This window comes from Dromiciops gliroides, chromosome 3 (assembly GCF_019393635.1).
Source record: "Dromiciops gliroides isolate mDroGli1 chromosome 3, mDroGli1.pri, whole genome shotgun sequence".
NCBI classification, from domain to species: Eukaryota; Metazoa; Chordata; class Mammalia; order Microbiotheria; family Microbiotheriidae; genus Dromiciops; species Dromiciops gliroides.
This window is the reverse complement of record NC_057863.1, coordinates 337,819,626-337,844,111: the sequence shown is the minus strand read 5'-3', so window position 1 is coordinate 337,844,111 and position 24,486 is coordinate 337,819,626. Positions and strand designations below refer to the sequence as shown.

Genomic DNA, 24,486 nt, shown 5'->3' with positions numbered 1-24,486 from the left:
TGGACCTCAAGTCAAGAAGACCTGAGTTCAAATCTTGCCTCAGACACTCTTACCTATGGGAGTGTTTCATCAAGGAAACACCCCGTGTTCCTTGAAGAAACAAAGGGGGGGATGTGGTAAAATTATTAGAATTTGGCTGACTCATTTGGGAGGGGCCACACCTGGCCCACCCTGAAGTTATGTATGCTACTGAGGTCAGGAGAAGCGTCTCTCCATAGGCAGTTTTTGAAGTACCTCCCCTTTTGGGGGAGGAAAATTAGATGCTCACTGAGGGGAGTCTGAGTCTCTTCCACAGCTCTCTCTCTTCTTTGCTCTTCCTCCCTGCCTATGGTGCGAGCAGGAACAGCAGCAGTCGAGTCATTCAAGCCTGGTTGTAAGCTGTGCTTTCCATTGAAGCTACAAGCTCCAGGTGGTGAGTTACTATGCTCTTTTGAATAGACTTAGGTTAGAGCTAGGAGGATTGTCCATATTTCTTTTTCCCTATTCCCTTATCTTTGATTTTTATTAATTTCACCTTTGCTGTTTATTTTATTCCCAATTAATAAAATCTGATCTGTTTGTGGAAGAGAGGCTGCAAGGCTCCTTTCTTACTGACCTGGGAGAAATATCTAAAAAGGCAGTTCGGAGGAGAGGGAACTTTGAACCTAGGGGTCCCTCATTATTTCCGGGACCCCAATTAACTTTCCATATATTAAATTTGGCCCTTACAGGAGTCACATAGGCCCTGGGCAGGACTGCCTCAGTTTTATCACCCATTAAATGAAGATAGCAATCACATCCACCTGACAGTTATTATAAGGATCAAATGAGATAAAGCACTTTATAAACCCTCAAATACTATATAAATGTTGGCTCTAATCCACCCCAGCTTGTGACCCTGAGTGAGCATATTGCTTTACCACTGAAAAGCACAACCAACCAATCATCAACAAGCATTCATTAAGCACCTACCATGTGCCAGACTCCGTATAAGGCATTGGGAATAAAAAGATAGGAATGAAACTCCATTGCCATCAAGAAATGTATTCTATAGAATTTAACTGGGCAGCCCTGACCCACATCAGTTGGAATATGCCTTAACCTAGAGAATTTTTCGTTGTAATTTTAAATAGAATGGAACTTTCACTTAGACATAAATGCTAGAGGCGAAAATCTGTATTTTTATAGTAAAAGCAGTATTTATAAAAAATAGTGTATGATAAAAATAGCATTTTAAAACTATATAGTCACCAGAGTCTCCTAGTTATCAAAAATTCACAGGAACTGCTTGTAACACCTCCAGCTTTCTGTGCCTCATCTGTTTTGGACAGCTCCATTTCCTATACTGTTATTTCCCCTCTTAGTGCCCCAGAAAGACTCTAAGACAGTTGTAGAGTAGGTGCTGACCTATACTAGAAGAGAGGATTCCTCACTGGTTGTTGTCTAGACTGGTGAAATCACAACTCCAGAATTGTGATTGTAGATCATGTCTACCAAATAAGCCTGCCTACCTTTACATGTGATACATTTTCATCTCTCTAGACATAATAGCTACTATTTTGTTACTGTTCAGTTGTTTTCAGGCATGTCTGATTCTTTGTGACCCCATTTGGGGTTTTCTTGGCAGAGTTACTAGAGTAGCTTTGCCATTTCCTTCTCCAGATCATTTTACAGATGAGGAAACTGAGGCAAATGGGGTTAAATGATTTCCCCAGGGTCACACTGCTGTTAAGTGTCTGAGGCCAGATTTGAACTCATAAATACAAGGCCTCCTGACTCCAGGACTGGCACTCTACCCACTGTGCCACCTACCTGCCAGCTACTATACAATGCCCCAAAACAAATTGGAGAGGGAGAAATTTGTTTACATCATTTCCTTGTACTAATTTCCATACATACCCTTCAAATACTAGCACCTTTAGCATAACTAATTCGAAACCAAATACCCATTTCTTGCTGAAGGGTTCAAGCAAAGGAATAATGATTCCCTGAGAGATAAACAGACCTGAGGAAGTGATTTCATAAACTACCAGCCCCACCAAGAGGTGACTTCCCAGCTTCTTCTGAATAAATTGTGCCTCCACACTGGACCATGTTCATATTTACTTTTTTTAAAAATATTTTTTTCCAATTACATGTACAACATTGTTAACATTCATTTAAAGAATTTTTGAATTTCAAATTCTCTTTCTCCCGCCATTACCCCCTCCCCGAGATGGCAAACAATATGATATAGGTTATACATGTGCAGTTATGCAAAAAATTTTAATATTAGTCATGTTGTAAAGAAAACACAGACAAAAGAAACCCAAGAAAAATAAAGTTAAAAAAAGTAGTATGCTTTGGTCTGCATTCAAACTCTGTTGGTTCTTTCTCTGGAAGTAGGTAGCATTTTTCATCATGAGTCCTTTGGCATTGTTTTGGATCATCGTATTGCTGAGAATAGCTAAGTTATTCAGAGTTGGTCATTATACAATATTTCTATTGCTGTGTACAATGTTCTCCTGGTTCTGCTGACTCCACCCTGCATCCATGTTAGTATTTCTTTCTTTTTTCCCCTTAATAGTGTTTTATTTTTCCCCCAATTACATTTAAAGATAGTTTTCAACATTCATTTTTGTAAGATTTTGAGTACCAAATTTCTTCCCCCTCCTTTCCCTTCCCCCTCCCCAAGCCAGACAGAAATCTGATAAAGGTGTGTGTATGTTTACATGTGTGCATATGTATGTATATATAAACATATATACATACACATATACACACATACACAGTCATGTTAAACATATTTCCATCATAAGACCTTTGGCATTGTTTTGGATCATTGTATTGCTGAGAATAGCTAAGTCATTCAGAGTTGGTCATTGTACAATTTTTCTGTTACTATGTACAATGTTCTGGTTCTGCTCACTTCACTCTGCATCCGTGTTAGTATTCTAAAGCTGCTGCATGTTTATCAGAATTGTTGGTTCCCTTGACTTCCTCTACTATTGAAAGAGCATTGACGTTAGAGCTGAGTTCAAAGCCTCTTTGTGATACAGCCTATGTGACCTTGGTCAAATCACTTAACTGCTCTGCGCCTCAGTTTCCTCATCTATAAAACAAGGGGGTTGAATAATTCCAGGGAACCAACAAAGAACAATGCTACACACTGCCTGCCCTAGAGGTGATGGACTCAATTTCCAACTCCACCAATGGTGCGTTAGTGTCCCAATTGGAAACACTAAATTTTGATCAGAGGTTATTGAAAATAAGATGTAATTTTTCTCTCCATCCAAGTTCATGGACCTCCTGCAGTCTATCTGCAGATCCTTGGGTAGGGGGGAGAGAAAGGGTCTGTGGTCTCTGGTTAAGAATCCTTGATCTAGTTCAGCCATTCAACCCTAAGCTTTCAAGACTATAAACCCATTAACTTTAAAGGTTTTGATTACTGATTTCTCCTTTGTAAATAGTGTTTGTTTTGGTTTTCTCCTTAGCTAACCTCCAATAAAAATCCTGCGTAAGTACTTAGAGCTCCCCAGACAAGGGTGTTCATTGTCTGCTTTCAGAGTTAGATACTGTTGGCTCCTGAGTTTATCTCACTTCTCTTTGATTCCAATTCCAGACACTGAAGGCAGCCATGAGCTGGGGAGAAGGTCAGGTTCAGAAGAAAGTACTTCCACTTTTCTTCATCCCAGTCCAGACACCTCAGCTACTTCATCTAGGAATGGAGAGAGGACATTGCGATCTCTTACCAACAGCAGCCTACCTTCTGGTGGAGGGGAGCATTCCATGATACTTCTCCATGGCACAGAGGGGACCACTTCTCACATGGGAGTCACAGACACCACAGGCTCAGTCTCGGCTTCATCAGACACACTGCAGACCCGAGAAGGTAAAGTCTCTTCTCCAGGATCATTGCCTCCACATTTCTCTATCCTGCCTGGTTTGTCCGTGGTCCTAGAATAGTTAACATTTATTTAACACCTTAATGCTTGTGAAACACTTTTATATTTATTGTTTTCTTTTGATCTTTGCAGAAGTCCTCTGAGATAGGGGCTGTCTCTGTTCCCATTTTACAGATGAGGAAACTAAGGCACAGAGCACTTAAAGGACTTCCCCAGCATCACACAACTAGGAAGGGGCTGGGGGTAGATTCAAACTCAGGTTTTCCTGCCTCAAGTTAGTTTTTGATTCAGAAAGGAATCTTACAAGTTTTGTGTGAGTAGCCTCTCAGAGTCTACCCTATCTAAGGAATATGTGATAGTGACCTTAAGAATTTATACCAAGACAATAATAACTTTAAACATTAGCTTTCATATATGTTCTCTTTACCCATGAGTTATCAGTATCTGTTTCCTTTCTACTGGTCTGGTCATAGGGTCAGAGATTTGTCATTTATTAGTGATCAATTAACCAAAGAAAAATGTTGTCTCAACTGGCTGTCGGTCATTTATCAAATGTATTTTTTTCTGGTTTGCATATCATTTATTTAATAGAATCATAGATTTAGAGCTGAAAGGGACCTTAGACACCATCAATAACTCCTCCTCCTCCTCCTCATTTTCCTTCTTCTCCTTCTTCTCCTCCTCTTCGTGTTCCTTCTGCACCAACTCCATCTTATTCTTTTCTTTTTCTTTCCTTCCTTCCTTCTTTCTCTTTCTTTTTTCTTTCTTCCTTCCTTTCCTTCCTTCTTTCTTTTAACTTTCTTTTAACATTAGAACTGAAATTGCCACTCACAGGTCCAGTTCCACTGCTGAGTGACATGGAAGCATTGGCTTTTCTGAACTGGATCAGTCTGTCCCTCCTTAGGCTGCCAGTTGGCCCTACTGCTCTTGGGAGCTCAACACATGGGTACAGCATTTATCTTAGACAACGAGTCTGCTTTAGCCCTATTGGAGATCAGAACTTCCAATGTTCTCCTGGATCTGCTCAAGCTATTCACCAACCTCAGCATCCCCAGTAGCAGGGATTACAGGCACGTGTCACCAAGCCGAGCACCAGCCCTTTCTTTTAACAGATGAGGAAACTGAGGCACAGAGAGGTTAAGTAATTTGCCCGGAGTCACACAATTAGTATCTGAGGAAGGATTTAAACCATCTCACCTTCATTTCTAAATATATCCATCCCCTTCTTCTACCCAGTGAGCCATCCATTAAGGCAAAAAATTGATTTAAAAAAATCACACAAAACCAACTGTGATGGTATATGCAGTATTCTATACCTATATCCTGCCCCCATCTCTATAAAGAAGAGAAAGAGGTGAATTTTCTCAACTTAGGTGGGGATATTTTAAAGTCAGACTTATGGGAGGTGTTGACTTGTTTGACTGACCTATTTTCAATTCTTCCTATTTTAGCCACTGGAAGTAACCATGGATCAGTGGGCAGCACCCATATAGGAAAAAGGACATCTAGCTACCATACAGACAGCACATATATTTCCTCAACCTTCACCAAAGTAAAAGACAGGACATTATTGTCTATTACAAATAACAGCACATCTCCAGATGACACTAAAACCTCAACCTCTTACAGCAGAACCTCCAGCTCCTCGGCTTTGTCACAGTCTTCTCCTTCTTCTCTTACCAAAGGAACCAACAGCTCATCAAGTGAAGGGGAATTTGTCCTTCCTTCCACCGAACCATTGGTTGTGAGTTCTTCCGATTCACTGGCATACACATCTACAGTCAGTGTTCCCTCCAACACATTGCTACTTCAAGCCTCCGAATCTGTGTCCACTGATGACTCCTCATCTTCATCATTGCCACCCCCCTCAGTGTCACAGCTAAGTCAGTCATTTTCCTCAACCCCATGGCCAACATTGGCTTCTTCCCCACTCTTGTTTTCCGTGGCTGAATCCTCCAAGTCCATGTCTTCCTCACTATCACCTTTATCATCCTCCTTGGTAGCATCTACCCCATCCCCGATAATATTCCAACGGTCATCTTTACCACATTTGTCTTCTACCTCAGTCTTCCCCAGTAATGATCCTCCGGCAAGGGAGTCCTCTGTAACTTCAACTGAGACACTGACAGATTTACTCACCACTCTGGTTCACAGTAGCCTATCAGCAGATCAAAAGAATCAGAGTTTCCCCTACCAGGAGAAAACCAGTATAGGGCCAAAGTCACAACCTCCAAGTCTTCCACCAACAGCATCAACAGAAGTGCTCAATAATAATTCTACACCCAAGGCCCCTTTGCTTCCAGTCCCAACAGAATCCTCCAGAGAGCCAATCTACCTGACCACCAGCACCAACTCAGCCCAACCATCACCCCTTATGACCACTATGACTCACACAACCACTCAGCCTTCAACAATTTCAACTGATCTCTCACCTCCAATAAGTGTTACAACCATGAAAGTTACAACTGGAAAAACTATTCTACCTGTTGGACCCAGGACTACAGTGTATCAGAGAACCACTGAAGCCAGTGGAGTTGAGACAGAGGCCACCACCAAATCTATCCCCACCACTGGTATAGTCACATCTGTGCAAGAATCAATCACAAGAGTAGAAGACCAAGAAGAGGGCACTCCCACTGCCCATTTTCCCATGGTATCATCTCTTTCCCCCCAAACTACAAAGGCTTCTACTCCTACACCCTTGACTCTTAAGCCAACCACTGTAGTACCACTGAGCAGCGTGCGACCGGTGATGACATCACCTTCAGCAACAGGTAAAATGTATTCTCGGGCTTCAATGACTAATGAGTACCCAGCTGGTGAACATTCTGTGTTTAGGTCCTGGGTCCGTGGGAAATGATGATGGACTCTAAGGTTTTGGATAGCTTTATATTTTGTGATGTTTAAAATCTTAATTGTGGTCACCAAAATTTAAAAGGCTTCAGTACCAGTCTGGACATTGTTTCAGAAAGTATCTGCGTATTTCTGGCAGTGAATTATAAACAAATGTGTTGAGAACGATATAGGAATCTCTTAAATCTACTAGATCCAATCTGGTGTACTGTCTAGCGGCCTCACAAAGTCTATCATAAAATCTGTTTGATCTTTCATTAGCCTCCTGAGGTAGGCTTAAAAATTTCTGCCAGTTTGATGAAATTATCGTAGCCGGGTTTGCGACTATAGAATGTCTAGGAATAACATAATTATTAATCGCTCTAAGATCTTGCACAAAACGATAAACAGGTTTACCATCTGGCCCAGGCTTGGGTTTTTTAACTGGCAAAATGGGAGTATTGCATGGAGAGTGATGACATGGAATATTTGCCAATCATACTCTTAAGCTCTTTATTCATACGTTCGACTTGGCCTGAACTTTGTGGATGGTAGGGCGTTTCAACTGGTTCTCCAATTCTGTGCATGTCAAAGTGGCAGGGGTTTCTGAATTGTCATTAATTTTTCTAATGCTATCATAATGTTCTTTATGGTAGAAAATGTGGAGTTCTCTAGCATCAGTGACACAGACAATTTATAAACATTTTATCTGCATTTTAACCTCTGGTCTACATAATTCTAGGGCTGTATAAGTCAGTTGGTTTTTTTGGAAGGAGTCAATGAATTGTTATTTCATTTAATGTTGGGGATTGAGTAGGTGTTGGGCTCTTTATAAAGGATTTTTGGGGTGTGCTTGTTGGGATTCATCTGTTTTAGCAAAATAAAATGTAGCAATAAATTATGAAAATAATTTTACACACACACACACACATATATCTATTATATATATAAATATTGAGCAGGAGAGTTGGAGATGAAAAAAAGGTCACTCCAGTTATCTGTTTTCTCAGGGCATCATCTCCTTCCCTTGAACTACAAAAGCCTCTTCTACTACACACTGGCTGTTATTTAGTTACTAATTCAATTATTCCCTCTCCCCAAGATAATTGAATTATATAGCCCTAAAATTTACAGACCAGCAGTGAAAGAAGAGCTCTCAGGGACCTTAGAGACTAATGAGTCCAACTTTCTTATTTTATAGCGTTCTTCCATTTCTCATGGATCTAGAACCTAGCACAGATTATGATCCATCTGTGACCCCAACGACATATAAAATCATGTACTACAGCAGAGAGGGGTTTTGATTTACTTTGGTGGAAGGCATAGCCATTGAAATAATGGTTGCTTGAAGTATGTTATGGTGATCAAAATTATCTCCTGTTCATAGGGCCATCAGAGCCATGGACCTAGAACTGAAAGGACCTCACAGGTCATCTGGTCCAATCTCCTCATTTTACATTTGAGGAAACTCAGGCCCATAAAGGTTAAGTAACCAAGGTCACACAGCCAGTAAGTGGCAAAGACAGGATCTGAACACAGGTCTTCTGATTCCAAAATCTAGTGCTCTTTGTGCTAAAGCATTCTTTTGTTTAGTTTAGTTTTGGGTTTTTTTGTGGGGCAGTGAGGGTAAGTGACTTACCTAGGGTCACACAGCTAGTATCAAGTGTCTGAGGCTGGATTTGAACTCAGGGCCTCCTGAATCCAGGGCCTGTGTTTTATCCACTGCACCACCTAGCTGTTCCTGCCACTGAAACATTCTTAATTTTTATTTCATAGGTGTTTTTTTTTAATCTACCCTCTTTTCTCTTTAGGAGGCACATTTTTAATCTTAAAATTATTTCCATTATTTACTGATATATTTTGTTTTTTTATAACACATAATTCCCAATATTCTACCACTCTCCATATCCCTTAAAAGAAAAAATCAATAGCCTCTGTAAATATATGCCTAGCAGTGGAATCTCTGTATCAAAAGGCATGGACATTTTAGCCCCTCTATTTGCACAATTCCAAATTGCTTTTCATAATGGTTGTAATAATCCACAGCTCAACTGACAATGCGTTAGTGTATGTTCTGCTAAAACAAAGCAAGACAAAACAAACCAACCTTTCTAAAGAAGTCACCACCAAATTGATCCCATCACAAATTGGATAATTATTAGCAGAAAGGAGAACTGAGTCCTTTCACTTTTATGATATGCTGCTGCTGAAAATAATCTGAATTTGTCCTAGGTCATTCTTACTAGTGGGGGTTGTTTATATTTAAAGTGAGGATTGGAATAGGGATTTATGAAGAGACAATAATTTACTGCATCCTTTGGTAGCTTACCTTGGCAATGTACTCCTTAATTCTTGTTTAACTCTTTGTATAAAGCTACATTCTATATGACTCTCTCCATTCTGTCTTCCTGCCTTCCAACTTCTGTGATCCAATCCACGTGGCTGTTCTGACCTATTAGAACAAGTCCCTTAATCAATTCTGACCCATCATAAAATCAGTTTTTATGTGTTATAACCCATGTTTCCTAGAGTGAGAATAATATACACCAGAGGCAAAAGTTGTAGACAGGTGGGCTCCTAGACTTAGAATTGGGGACCTTAGAAACCATCAAGTCCAACCCCTCTCCTCCCAATTTTACAGATGAAGACACTGAGGCACAGAGGAGGTGCCTTCTAGTCCTAAGTCCTATGATTCAGCTCTTCCAGTTTCCAAAGCCAGTCCTTCTACTCACCCTCCTTTTTCTATCCCACACTGCCTTACAGATAACTTAACTGTTTCTGGTCTGGCTCTGCAGAAGCAGGATAGAGCCAATTATGTTATTTTAATTGAGAAAGGGGGGTGGGGGAGGAAAAGAAATTTTGGCACTATGTCTGAGCTCTGCCTTGACTTGGTTTACCAAGCTGTCCTTGGTAAATACTTAAAATAGCATTTAAGATGCTTTTGGATCAGTAGGAAGGAGGGAGGTTGAAAGAAACCCTTTGCAATGACTAAATTAAGGAGCTTAAATTAAGCCCCTTTTATGCTGGAGCTGCCCTAGCTACTGATGGGGTCAGTCATCTTGAAGCCTGACCTACTCTATAGGGGGACTTGCAGCTGCCGCCACATCCCACTAATGATGGGCATTTTCAGCAAAGAGTAAAATGTGCCACCCCACTTTATGCTCCCACACACCCACCCACCTCAGGTGGTGATTTTCAGCTCTTCAGAGAAATGAAAAGCAAATCTCCTAAAAGATTTAGAGACCTGTGCTTTAGGACCAGTACAATTCAGTTTCCCAGAGTCCTTAGCAGCTAGCATTTATATAGTGTTTTAATATTCGTAAAGCGCTTTACAAATATTACTTCATTTTATCCTCCCAATAATCCTGGGAGAAAGGTGCCATTATTAGTCCCATTTTACAGATGAGGAAACTGATTCATGGAGCAGTTAAGTGACTTGCCCAGGGTCACACAGCTAGTCACTGTCTGAAGCTGGATTCGAACTCAGGTCACCCTGACTCTAGGTCTAGCATTCTGAGCACTGTGCCACCTAGCTGCACCCAAGCCAAAGGACTTTGCATTTATATTGGAATAGAAATGGAACTCACAAGCCTAGCCTAAGACAGATGAATCATAAATTTAGACCCATAAAAAACCTTAGAGATATCTCATCCAGATCCCTCATTAGATTAGAAAACTGAGGCTGTAGTTATTTGGTTTGCCCAAAGATCACACAGGAAGTAAAGTTGTCAAGGTCAGAGTTCAAACCCCCATCCGTCACATTTTGCTTCTGAAGCTGATCATTTAACCACAGGTAATGAAATGGAGGTAGGCATTTCCATTCTCCCGACAGTTTTCCAACCACCTTTATTAAGCAGGCTCCTGGGCTCAGAGCTGCACCTGGTCCACTACGGAGAACAACAGACAAGGTCTCTGGATGCTGGGGATGGCTTACCGTCATGTACACTTATATGTTAAAGGCACATATGACACGTGGGTAGCTAGGAAAAGTTTTTTTTTTAATCTGATAATCCTGGTATTTACATGTCATCAATCATGAGGGCAAGGTGGCATAGGGAATTCTAGCTCATTTTCATAACTGTCTTCACAGAACTATAGAGAACTCCCTAATTTCTGGAAACTTATTTGTGAGTAAAAGGTATACTAGTTACTGATAAGGACCCCAATAAAGGGAAGGCATGAAGTGACAGAAAAGGATGGATAATTGCAGGTTATCATTCTTTCCCCTCCTCCAAATTTCCCTATTTCTGTTAAGGACGCCAACATCTTTCTGTATCCTTCTACTTACTCAGGTTCAAAACTCCAGTGCCATCCTCAACACTTCCTTCTCCTTTTTCCTTTCTCCCTGTATATTACTATTTGCAAAGCCTTTTGGATTCCACTTCCAAATCTTTTGCATCCATCCTTTTCTCTTCACTCACATGACTGCCCCACTGAGTTCAGGTCTTCATAAACTGGACTATTGATAGCAATAGCCTCCTAATTGGTCTCCCTGCCTCTGCCTCTCTTCTCTCCACTCCATGATCCACATAGCTATGAAAATAATTTTTCCCGAGACGTGTTACTCCCCTTTTCAAAAGCCTTATGTGGCTTGCTATTACTACTAGGATAAACACACACAATAAGCAACCTCATATTTAAGGCTCTCCACAGTGAGGTTTCAACACACCTTTCTAGTTTTATTTCCACATGTGCTAGACTCCAACCACATTTGACTACTAGCTCTTGTGTGAATTTGATGTTTCATTTCCCACTTGTGGGTATTTTCACCAGTGACCTTTCACCCAAACCTCCCATGTCTGGTGTATACTCCCTTTTCACCTCCTTCTCTCATAATTTCTCATCTTCCCCCAAGGCTCGTCTTAGTTGTTACTTCTGATATTTCTATTATTACCATCCTGATTGATTCTCAAAACTTGATTTTAGTCAACAGATGTGCCATAAACCCTTGTCTTCATGATGGGAAGTGTCTTGTGGACTCCACTAGTCGTGGATATCGGTGTGTCTGCACCCCTTCGTGGCAAGGCGATGACTGCAGTGTGGGTAAGAGCCAGGGCAGGGTTGGTCAGACCTTCCTTCCTTCCTTCCTTCCTTCCTTCCTTCCTTCCTTCCTTCCTTCCTTCCTTCCTTCCTTCCTTCCTTCCTTCCTTCCTTCCTTCCTTCCTTCCTTCCTTCCTTCCTTCCTTCCTTCCTTCCCTCTTCCTTCCTTCCTCCCTCCCTCCCTCTCTCTCTCTCTCTCTCTCTCTCTCTCTCTCTCTCTCTCTCTCTCTCTCTCTCTCTCCCCCTCTCTCTCTCTCTCTCCCCCCCATCTCTGTCCCTGTCTTTCTGACTCTGTCTCTTTATATCTTTCTGCTTCTTTCTGCCTGTTTTTCTTTCACATGACCCTTCCTTCTACCACCACCACCCCCAACAACCACTGGCAGAATGTCGGGAGGCCGGGACAACACAAGTTAAAGTCCTACCTTTGACACACACCAGCTTTGTGACCCAGGACAAATCTTAATGCCCTGGGCAATTGTCAAAGATTATATATTACAGAACTAATCTGTATGGGTGGAAGGAGTTTCCTTACTGGGACATTCTCTATGAGGATCAATGAAATCACAAGTCCGTGTGTGCACATCCATGCAGGTACGCATGCATGTAGGCATGTACATGTGATTGTGTACACATACACACAGAATTAGAAATACAGCGGTTGGAAAATCTGACTCAAATACCCAGGGCGGGGAGGGGTGGGGTATAGAGCGGCAGGATTGAAGCCCTTGTTTAGATTTGCTTTTGCAAATTGTCCTTGCTTCTAAAATGGAAACAAGGACTGACCTTGATAAAGCAGCCTGCACCAACACTGCAATTGGTCATCAGATTTATGTCATCCTCTCACTTTCCACCCTTGACCTAACATCCTGCCTTTTTTCTTTAGATGTGAACGAATGCCTGTCGAACCCCTGCCCACCTCTGGCCGTATGCAACAATACTCAGGGATCTTTTGTCTGCAGATGCCCTGTTGGGCACCAGTTAGAAAAAGGAATCTGTAACTTGGGTAAGAGAGTTAGCAGCATTTGTTCTTATCTTTACCCTGATTGGTTCTCTGGGGTAGCTAGGTGGTGAAGTGAACAGAGCACTGAACTGTAACCAGGAAAACCCAAGTTCAGATCCTCCCTTATGTACTTCCTAGCTGTGTGACCCTGAGCAAGTCACTTACCCTCTTGGTGCTAAGTCTATACATTCAAAGAATGGACTGACTTGGTGACTGAGCTCGGGCTAAGGTGCCTGGGACCGTAACGTAGCAGTAACAGCATCCTCCTCCGAACTTCTCCGTCTTCTGCGACCCTCGGAGCACCCTCGCCTCCTGCCATCATGCCGTTCTCCAATAGCCACAACATGCTGAAGTCCCGCTACCCCGCTGAGGAGGAATATCCCGACCTCTCCTCGCACAACAACCACATGGCTAAGGTGCTGACCCCAGAGCTCTACGAAAAACTCCGGGATAAGGCTACACCCAGCGGCTTCACCCTCGATGACGTCATCCAGACCGGTGTGGACAACCCAGGGCACCCATTCATCATGACTGTGGGCTGTGTAGCTGGAGATGAAGAGAGCTATGAAGTGTTCAAGGAACTGTTTGATCCTATCATTGAGGACCGACATGGAGGCTACAAGCCTTCAGATGAGCATAAGACTGATCTTAACCCTGACAATTTGCAGGGTGGTGATGACCTGGATCCTAACTATGTGCTGAGTTCTCGTGTTAGAACTGGCAGGAGCATCCGAGGATTCTGCCTGCCCCCACATTGCAGCCGGGGTGAGCGCCGAGCCATAGAGAAGCTCTCTGTGGAAGCTCTGGCCAGCCTGGAGGGTGACCTGAATGGGAAGTACTAAGCTCTGAAGAACATGACTGAGCAGGAACAGCAGCAGCTGATTGATGACCACTTCCTCTTTGACAAGCCTGTCTCCCCACTCCTCTTGGCATCTGGCATGGCCCGAGACTGGCCTGATGGCAGGGGCATTTGGCACAATGACAACAAGACCTTTCTGGTGTGGATCAATGAGGAAGATCACCTGAGGGTCATCTCCATGCAGAAGGGTGGCAACATGAAGGAGGTGTTCACACGCTTCTGCACAGGGCTCACCCAGATTGAAACTCTTTTTAAGACCAAGAACTACGAGTTCATGTGGAACTCCCACCTGGGCTACATCCTGACATGCCCCTCCAATCTGGGCACAGGCCTGCGTGCAGGTGTCCACATCAAGCTTCCCCACCTGGGCAAGCATGAGAAGTTTGGAGAGGTGCTGAAGAAGCTGAGGCTGCAGAAGAGGGGAACAGGGGGTGTGGACACGGCTGCTGTGGGTGGTGTCTTTGACATCTCCAATGCTGATCGATTGGGCTTCTCAGAGGTGGAGCTGGTGCAGATGGTGGTGGATGGTGTGAAGTTGCTCATAGAGATGGAAAAGCGCTTGGAGCAGGGCCAGTCCATCGATGACCTTATGCCAGCCCAGAAATGAGCAGCTGGCCCCCCCGAATTCTGCGCTTCCTAATTTATTGGATGAATGAATAACCACCATCCTTCCTGCCTGTGGCGCCCCAGGGAGGGGCTCCGGATGCAGCCCACCTAATCATGCTGTAGAGAAGTCTTCCTTCCATCCTTTGGTGTTAGAGTTTATTTTTGATGGCTGAGATGTTGCTGAATGCTGAAATAATAAACTATTGTTTTGGCCTGAAAAAAAAAAAAAAAGAATGGACTGACCTGCATTGGTATAAGGAGTTTCCATAGGTCCAGTTCCTGTTTTATATTCCTATGGGAAACAGAAATTCACTTTTGAAATAAGAAAAAACATCAGATACTGTTAAAACCCAAATTGAGCTTTTGTAATTGTAAGCACGGGGACAGCTAGGTGGTTCAGTGAACAGAGTACCAAGCCTGGAGTCAGGAAGACTCATCTTCCTGCATTCAAATCTAACCTCAGACATTGCTAGCTGTGTGATCCCAGGCAAGCCACTTAACCCATTTGCCTCCATTTCCTCATTTGTAAAATGAGCTGGAGAAGGAAATGGCAAGTTACTCCATTTATCTTGGCCAAGATAACCCTAAATGGGGTCATGAAGGGTTAGAAATGACTGAAAAGTGACTGAAATGCTGAAATAATTATAAAGGTAAATGGGTAAACATATCTAGGGGTAGGAGATAACATATCACATTATCACAGAATTTCAGTATTAGAAGGGACCTAGTCTAACCCACACCTGAAAAAAATACTCCACTAAAATATACCCAATAAATAGTCACCTACCCTCTGCTTAAAGAGCTCCAAGAAAGAGAAATCCACCCCCACCTAATTCTGCCCATTCTACTCATGGATAACCATTATTATTTTTGACCTCAAGCTGAAATTTGCTTCTTTGTAATTTCCACCCATTACTCCTCTGGGACCAAACAGTGAATCTAATCATTCATTCACATGCTAGCGAGCCTTTCAAATACATGAGCATAACTGTTATGTTCACTGCTGAGTCTTTTCTTTTCAATGCTCAACATTCCCAATTCCTTCCACCTTTATGATGAGCTAAAGGCCCTTCACTATCCTGATTGTCCTTCTCTACTTTTTTTTTTTTTTTGCAGGGAAATGGGGGTTAAGTGACTTGCCCAGGGTCACACAGTTAGTAAGTGTCAAGTGTCTGAGGCCGTATTTGAACTCAGGAACTCCTGAATCCAGGGCCGGTGCTTTATCCACTGTGCCACCTAGCCGCCCCCAGATTGTCATTCTCTAAAACTTGCAGCTAGAAGAAGCACAAGTGCCACTTTGGTATTACCCCTGAGGCCATCTTCCAAACGGATTTTGAAATCTGAGGCCCTACTCATTTCCGAGCCCTTCTCTGATTCAGAGGAAAATTTGAGCATCTACTGTTTGAGAATACGTGGGTTTCTATGATCGACCTCTTGGCCAGAAGCACACATGTCTTTTATGATCCCAAGGATGGGGATGCGGATGTGGGAGAATAAATGCAGCTGGTGATTGTTCTTGAGTTATGTATAATGGATGTACCACTAGTAACAGTGGAATCTTAGGAGAGATGTCCCATTACATTAGCAATCATCTTTCCATTTTCAAGTCATTTAACTCCATTGTTCTTAAAACACAGCAGAGGAACATGCAAATTAGCGTGTGCCAAAGAAGGCTCCTTTGGCTGAGATTGTTTTCAAAGAGCTCCCTGCTGCCTGGAAAGCTGTCTCCACTGAGCTGTAGAACAACTGAAAAGATGAGGGATGTGTTAAATAAGGATTAAGGGCTTCACTCATTAAGTATAAGATGTAAAATATTTTCCCCGTCTAATTCCAGGGATCTTCATTTGAGCTCAGCCCATGTGTTTTCCATGAAAATGCAGCAGCATAGATTTCTGCCTCCCCCTGCCTCCACTCTCTTTTGTTTTCTCATTTAGACAGGGATTTATAACATGGCTTATGGCACTGATTCACTTTTACTTGTTTCTCTGTTACTGATTTTACTGATTCTTTGTTACTTGTTTATAAGTGACAGGATGCTAACCAGAATTGGATTTCCTGAGTGAAATGTGACTTGAGAACCAGAGAGTATGTTGGCATTTCCCACCTGTTCTATATGTTCATCTTCCTTCCCTCCAAGGAATTATGGGATCATGGATTTTAGAGCTGGAAGGGACCTTAGGGACCGTCTGGGCCAAACTCCTTCATTTTACTGAGAATCAGAGATAGTGAGTAACTTGCCCAGAGTCAGCTAGTGTCAGAGGCTGGATTTGAACCCAGTATTTCCTGACTCTAAATGCAGTACTCTATCTACTAAATGATATTTCCTTGCCTCCCCCCCCACCCCACACACAAATTGTAGGTCTTTTATATGGATTATTTGCATGATAAAGTTGATTTAACTGGAGACAGTAGGAACCCAGTGGGCTCCACCCGAGTTATCTGATATCTCTATAGCCTCTGCTTTTCCCAAAGCATACTAGCAGGGATGATGACCTATTAATCCCTTTTAGCATGGCTGGAATTCCAGTACAGTTTTGTTTTGTTTTTGTTTTTGTTTTTTGGTAAGGCAATTGGGGTTAAGTGACTTGCCCAGGGTCACACAGCTAGTAAGTGTTAAGTGTCTGAGGCCGGATTTGAACTCAGGTACTCCTGACTCCAGGGCCTGTGCTTTATCCACTGTGCCAACTAGCTGCCCCTCCAGTACAGTTTTAATGCTTGTTGAAAGGTGCGTGGGATTGAAAGAATTGGAAAAATCCAGAAAGACTCATTGCATAGTCAGAGAGAGAAGGAATTTACTATCTTAAAGACCCAAGTTGGATTTTTATAAGGGCCTTCAGGGGGTATATAGCTCTCCCCTCTGAAAAACAAAAAATGACATGGAAAGCCTTTTTAAAAAACTACTCTTGCGTGTACCCCATTGCCTATTCAGCATCTTTTTTTCTCAAAAGTCTCAAAAGACTTTACCCTCATTTATCTTCTTGATTTGATTTCAAGAGGGGGAAAATGAGTGCCTATTCTATAACAGGGTTCTATTGTATGGTCTATAGAGAAGATAAAGAAGTGTTTTCTTTGTTTTTCCCTGACAGGAGTGTCTGCTGTACGTTGTGTTTTCTTGTAGCTCTTCCATATAAGTAGTCACCTAGCTATCTGACTTAAGAATGGAACAGGATGGGGCAACTAGGTGGTGCAGTGGATAGAACATCATCCCTGGAATGAGGAGGACCTGAGTTAAAATCTGGACTCAAACACTTGCTATCTATGTGACCCTGGGCAAGTCACCTAACTCTGATTGCCTTTCCCCTGCCCAAAATAAAGAGACCAAGACAGGACTGTTACATATTGAACTGTTCCACTGCTAGATCTATGCCCAAAAGATATCAAAGAAAGAGGAAAAGGTCCTTTTTTTACAAAAATATTTAAAGTGGTTCTTTTTGTGGGGTCAGGAAAACTGAAAACTAAAGAGATACCCATCCATTGAGGGATGATCAAATAAGTTGTATGTGAATATACTAGAATACTGTTATCCTGTAAGAATTGAGGAAATAGATAATTTCAAAAAATACATGGAAGGATGTATATGAACTCATGCAGATTGGAGTGAGCAGAATCAGAGAAGCAATTTATACTATAATATCACTATTATAAAAATGGACAGTTTTGAGAATTTTTATAAACTGATGAAGTATGAAATGAGAAGACCCAGGAGAACAATTATACTGTAATAACAATAATGTAAAGACAAACCACTTTGAAAGCTGTAAGAACTATGATCAATGCAATGACCATTCATGATTCCAGAGGATCAATGATGAAACGTACTGTTCATGACAGAGAGGTATGGGTTTAGGAGACAAAATGATGAATTTATCTTTGTATTCAGCCATTGCAAAAATTTGTTTTGCTTGACAATGCATATTTGTCACAAGAAATTTGTTTTTTCTATTCTTTCCTATGGGGTGGAGCATAGGAAGGAGGGGGAAAATAGATTTATGTTAATTTTTTTAAATGGAGAGGTTATAGGCATACTATAGATGCTAGGTGGCAAAGTGAATAGAGCACAGGGCCTGGAATCAGGAGGATTCATCTTCCTGAGTTCAAATTTGGCCTCAGACATTTATTAGCTGTGTGACCCTGGGTAAGTCCTTTAACCTTGTTTGCCTTAGTTTCCTCATCTATAAAGTGAGCTGGAGAAGGAAATAACAAACCACTCTAGTATCTTCGCCAAAAAAAAAAAAAATACCAAACAACAATCCCAAAACACCTGAATCCCAAATTGGGTCACGAGGATTCAGACATGACTGAAAAACAACCAAACAACAACACAGATGTAAAATGTGGCATGTACTTTCAGATGTGGTCAAAGTGTTGTTATTAATTTTTCTTAATTTTTTTTACAAGAACCCTCTCACAAAGTGAGAACAATCCACAAATGTATATAATGTAAAATATCAATAAAACATAAAGAAATAGGATAGAGCGTTTGTAAGTTGGGCTAATGGATAACTTTCTTTCTTTCATTTTCAGTTAGAACATTTGTGACAGAAATTAAGTTAAGAAAAACTTTTGCTAATGCTACTGTTGAGAAGCATTCGGAACTGCGTCAAGTAGAAGACGAGATCATCAAAATGGTGAGTTCCCTAAGAGTGACCCCAGTGGTCCTCTCTGTATCAGCCTGGAAGCTGGAAGAGACCAAAGAGGTCATCTAGTGAACCCCAAGTAACTGAAGTAGGATTGTGAACTCCAGTCTTCTGGACCCCAAGTCCCTGGCCCTATTCACTATATCATACTGCCTCTCTGCCAAAAGAACACATTTTTTCTTTGACCAGGGATCATCCCAGTGACCAGATGTCCATGTTCCTTGCATGTACCTTTGCCTGTTACATGTTGAAAACAAACTTGTTGGTAAAGTCTGGACCCCATTTAAAATGTGAGGTTGGAATTTGGGATGAGTGTCAGAGTCACAGTTTATTTTTTTGATGAACAGAGTCTGTGTGTCTGTCTTCTCTAGCTGGTCCTCACCTGCCCCTCTGGGTGATACTTCTACGAAGCGTAGAAATATATTCACAGAGATGCATTTGTCACAAATGTGTTCAGAGGGATGAAATGTGTCAGCAAGAGTGGAAACCAAAACATTCTAATTTTTGGAACTCATCACTGACTTGCTTCCCTGTCTTTGCCAGTGCTCCAAACCTCTTCATTGGAAAGAGATAGTGTACTACTTCAGAGGGATGCTGTGAGGAATTATGGGTCACCCTTGATTGGGAGGGGGAAAGAGGGGCTAATAATTCATTGCCTAGATCACCCAGAATAATTTACTGCTTCTTTCTCTGCCTACTCTTTGGCTATTTTTTTTTCTCATTATAATTCAATTCAGGGGCAGCTGGGTGGCATAGTGGATAGAGCACCAGCCCTGGAGTCAGGAGGACCTGAGTTCAAATACAGCCTCAGACACTTAACACTCACTAGCTGTGTGACCCTAGGCAAGTCACTTAACCCCAATTGCCTCACAAAAACAAAAAAAACAAAAACAAAAACATAATTCAATTCAACACACATCTAATACTTTATGGTTTGCAAAGTACTCTTCCAGTGTGATGAGTAGAGGTCTGGGTTTGGTGTTAGGAACAAACCTAGGTATAAATTTTGTCTTTAATATATACTCACTGTGCTCATAACCTCCATCTAGTAGCCTTACTATCAATAATAGCTAGCATTCATATAGCACTTTAAGGTTTGCAAAGTGCTTTACAAACATGATCTCGTTTTATCCATGCAACAACTCCGGGTGGTATTATTATACCTGTTTTATAGATGAGGAGGAAACTGAGGCAGACAGATTTTAAGTGACTTGTCCAGTCACACAGCTTGTATGAAAGAGATTGAGGCAGGATTTGTACTCAGGTCTTCCTGACTCCAGGTCCATCCCTCTATCTACTGTCTCTCCTAGCTGCTGGAACATTTGTGGAAGAACTGGGCTTCCCTATGACCTTTCACATTGCTGTATTGATTGAAGGCCTCCAGAATCACATAGCCTTAAACTAGACCATCAGCTTGTTATGAAAAAAAAAAAGCTAGACTGACAAGAAAAAAAGAATTCTCTTTGCCTAACAAAACAAAAAGCAAGGGCTAAAAAGATGTCCTTTGCCCATACTGCATGGGCAAGAGAGTGACATTGTCCTGGGAAATTGGCTTAAATGTTGAGAGATTCAGCCCTGGCAGAGATGCCAGAAGCTTCCTTTTTGAATGGAAATAGTCTCTCTGGGAATTTAGTCGTGTGTGTGTGTGTGTGTGTGTGTGTGTGTGTGTGTGTGTTTTCTCTCTCATGGATTATTTTAAAGCTTCAAAGGACCTGAATTCTGTTCTCTCTCAGAGCATCAGGTAAACCTAAGGATGTTCACTCTTCCCTTGGATCTAACAAAACCCCATCGATCCAAATTTAATGTAATTTTTCCATGGAATACTTGTGAAAAGGACTTTAAGCCCAGCCACCCATGTGTTTCTTTGTTAGGAGCGGGGCTAATTTGGTGCCACTTACAATGGCTCTCATTTCCCCAGTAGGACACATCCTCTGATCAGGCAGGAGCAGCGGTCAGAAAGCCCATAATCTCCATGAAGATACTTTACTATGTATAACCCAAATAAACAGCTGACTGTAAGTCTTTTGAAACTTGGGGGTTTTAGGAGTCTGACACTCCTTTGAAGATGTCCGGCATCTCAGGGTGCACCACTGAGCATCGTTTCCTGCTGAGATATTCCCCATTGATGTACTCTCCGCTTTTCTCCTTTGTACTCTGGGAACAATAGGGCAAGAGTCGAAGAAACTCATTTGAACGGAAGAAAAACAAAACAAAAATAAAGATTTTTCTTCTGCGCAAAGCTGCCTTGACCTGTTATAGCACTGTATAGGAAAGCGATGATGGCTCTAAAAGCTTTTGCTATTTGCATATGATTAAGAGCTTACCTGCATCTGTTCTCTTTTCCAGCTAAATATGTCCCTTTCAACGTTACCGGGTTACGCCAAATCCACTGTCCAAGCTGTCAGGTAATTAAAACACTTAAAGTAGCTTAAGAAATCAGCTTCTAGAGATGGGAGAAGACACCCTTAGCCCACCCCCTCGTGGAGGTAGGAGGTCCATAAGGGTTAAACATTGCACATGTTCTTAGACTTTTTCAATTTTTTACACCATAATTTTTTTCCTTTCCAAAAAATGCTTTTTATTATATTGGCTAGCTCTATGGGAGGGGGAGGGGGAGGGGGAAGGATACTGGGGATAACTATAATGACATAAGAAATAGAAGGCATTAACGCAAACTTATTTTTAAAAAATCAGTTTCCAGAAAGAGGGAAGGAAGAGCCACAAGGGTAATCCATGGCCAAGTCATTTAGGGTTATGAATCTACACTTCCCTCTCTGTACAACAAAAACAGTGAACCTTTTTGGCAGTCTCAATCATCCTTAAATGATGATTGCAAAGAATTGCTTTGGGGGCCCCTGTTAAGTCTATGAAGTGTCCCTTTGCCTCCAGGGACTCTGGCACCGTGGCTGTCTCACTGCAGACCACTTTTTCCATGTCATCCAATGTGACGGTGTTTGATCTGGCAGACAGAGTACAGAAATACATTAGCACCTGCACATCCCCTGTGGAGACCTGCCAATTCTTGAAGTCTCTGGGAAGGCTCTTTAGAGGTAAGTGTGAGACTGTTGTTCAACCCAGGAGAAGTCTCTGACCACTTGTATCAATTCCACAGCTGTTTATCAAACATCCACAATGTGTGAGGCAGTGGGGATACCAGGATGGAATAGTACATAGACCCTGCCTTCAAGGTAGAGAGAGAGAGGGTGCTGGGCCTGGAGTCAGGAGAGACCCAAGTTTAAATCTGTCCTCAGACACTTTGGAGCAGCATAACCATAACCGAGTCCTTTAACTTGTGTTTGTCTTCATTTCTTTTGTAAAATGATGATAATAGCAGCACCTACCTCCCCGGGGGTTGTTGTGAAGATCCAGTGAGATAATATTTGTAAAGCTACAATGTAAGCACTATATCAATGGTAGCTCTTATTCTTATTGTGATGGAGCTTACAACATGGGAGAGGGAGATAAGAGCAAAGTACGAATAACTATAATCAAATGACAATTGGAGAACGATTTGGGGAATCAGGAGAAGGCTTCTATGAACTGATGCCAATTGAAGGACACAGACCCAGGGAAACACAATGCATGATGACTTCAGCTGTGTAAATCAGAAGAGTAATACCAACACAAGAAACAGGAAGCTGAATTCTGGTAACTCTGCAGACTAAGTCTGTACCTGAAGAAGGGGAGAGAATATTCATCTCCTTCCTTTCATTGCAAAGCACCATGGGTGTGGCTCATGCCATGCACTGTCAGATTCAGTAGATGTGTTCCTTAGTTTGCCTGAATTTCTTTTTCTCTCTCTCTTTCTCTTTCTTTTTCATTTTTTGTGACAAGGGTAGGGGAAGATGTAGGTATACATTTGGAAATAAAACTAATATAAAAAATAAAAATGAAGTTTAAAATAGAGACAGGCATTTATCTTTGCATTATGGAATGAAATCAATGCCAGAATATTGTCCCCCATCCCCCACTCAGATAAGGGGGACTTATTCTCATGACATGCTTCCAAGTGTTTGCTTTAAAAGTGGTTTTTGTTCAGTTCACTTTACCACAGAACTGGAGTGAGCTAAGGGGATGAAAACCACCCCTTTATCTTCCCATCTGGTTCCCAGATGCAGGAGATAAATTATGGGTATCAGCCTTTAGTGGTCCATATGCTAGTAGTTCTGGGAAATCCCAAGCGGGTTGGCTGATATCTGACTCCTGAATCTGCAAAGGTTCATTTGTGGACCTGAGGAACTGGCTAAGTTCTGGGACAAACAGGGATGGTCTGGCTCCTTTGGACACTGGAAAGGCACAAACAGGTTACGCCAATTGAGCACTGATGACATTCATCCTGACTGGGGATGAGCAAGAGTCAGACCTCATTTTATGTTCTAACCTATGAGGATGGAGATAACTCTCTTATTTTTATCTTGCTTGCAAGAGATTAGAAGGTTAGCCTTTAAAATATGTGTGTATACATATATATACACATACACACGCACACATATTGCTAACGGTGGGTACATTGCAATTCAATATTATTGACTATTTTTCTTTTGCATTAGCACAATGCCCTGTACATAGTAGGTGCTTAAGTAATGCTTGTAGATTGACTGACTGATTACATGTCCCACTCATTCATGTCTTGCAAAGAAAGTTCCCAGATATTTGGATCTGTGAGAACCTACCCTACTGAGGTGATTTAGTCTTACAGAAGAGAGAACATGGGCATAACATAGAAGCCCTCAGTTCAAATTCTGCTTCTTATGTTTGTGACCCGTGTGACCTTAGGCCAATTACCTGTCTGAAAAGCACCCCATCTAATTCCAATATTTGTGACCCAGGCATTCCTGGGCCACATTTTCCTCATCTGTAAAATGAGGGGCGTGATCTAGAGAACTCTAAGTTGTCTTCCAGTTCTAAAGCTGTGTTCCTTCCTGTATTTCACTGACAGTCTCTACTTTTCTGAAGGGTCCCTTCCCCCATTTTTAGCACGTCCTTTCAGTGCCCACAGGAGCAGAAGAAAGCCTGCCTTTACCTTTACCTCATGTTGGGCGGCACATTTTCTTCTGCCCTCTCTTGGGTCCTTCTCAGATCTCACTTAGACAAGCTGCTTTTATTGCTTGTCTTGACTATCTTTATGATGGCCCACGAGGATTGTAGAGGCGAACTTCTCTGGTATCATGTTGCAGAGACTCCGGTTTCCTCTTGCATGAGAGCAGAGCTGGGCTCCTTAGAAGGTACTTTTGGGTTTAGGGCATTTCTATCCCTCAATTAACATGATCTTTTCTTTTCTTTTCTTTATTTTTTCGGGGCAGTGAGGGTTAAGTGACTTGCCCAGGGTCACACAGCTAGTAAGTGTCAAGTGTCTGAGGCAGAATTTGAACTCAGGTCCTCCTGAATCCAGAACTGGTGCTTTATCCACTACACCACCTAGCTTCCCCCTCTCAATTAACATGATGTTCAAAAGCTTACCTTCCAGGAACCTGCAGCTTTTACTCTGACCAAAGCATTTAGCCTGTGAAAAGCCCTTGTGTCATTGTCCAGTCTTTTCTTTATATTTGGTTTTTGTCTTCTGGACATGCTACACGTGTTCTTTTATATATATTTATGTGTACATTGTCTCCCCTAATAGAATGTAAACTCCCTGAGGCCAAGGACTAA

At 41.9% G+C, this 24,486-nt stretch overlaps 1 protein-coding gene and 1 pseudogene across 2 annotated transcripts in view; both read left to right on the top strand.

Moving 5' to 3' along the window:
- Positions 1–24,486, top strand: part of HEG1 (heart development protein with EGF like domains 1) — a 131,416-nt gene that overhangs the window by 70,950 nt on the left and 35,980 nt on the right. The window contains exons 6-12 of one of the 2 annotated variants that reach the window (XM_043993078.1): positions 3,581–3,850; positions 5,315–6,637; positions 11,622–11,738; positions 12,619–12,738; positions 18,725–18,828; positions 21,184–21,242; positions 21,727–21,887. In XM_043993078.1, coding sequence (XP_043849013.1) covers positions 3,581–3,850; positions 5,315–6,637; positions 11,622–11,738; positions 12,619–12,738; positions 18,725–18,828; positions 21,184–21,242; positions 21,727–21,887 — 2,154 coding nt within the window. The remainder of the gene's footprint in view (positions 1–3,580; positions 3,851–5,314; positions 6,638–11,621; positions 11,739–12,618; positions 12,739–18,724; positions 18,829–21,183; positions 21,243–21,726; positions 21,888–24,486) is intronic. The other variant, XM_043993079.1, reaches the window with a different exon arrangement.
- Positions 12,991–14,300, top strand: LOC122746952 (annotated as a pseudogene).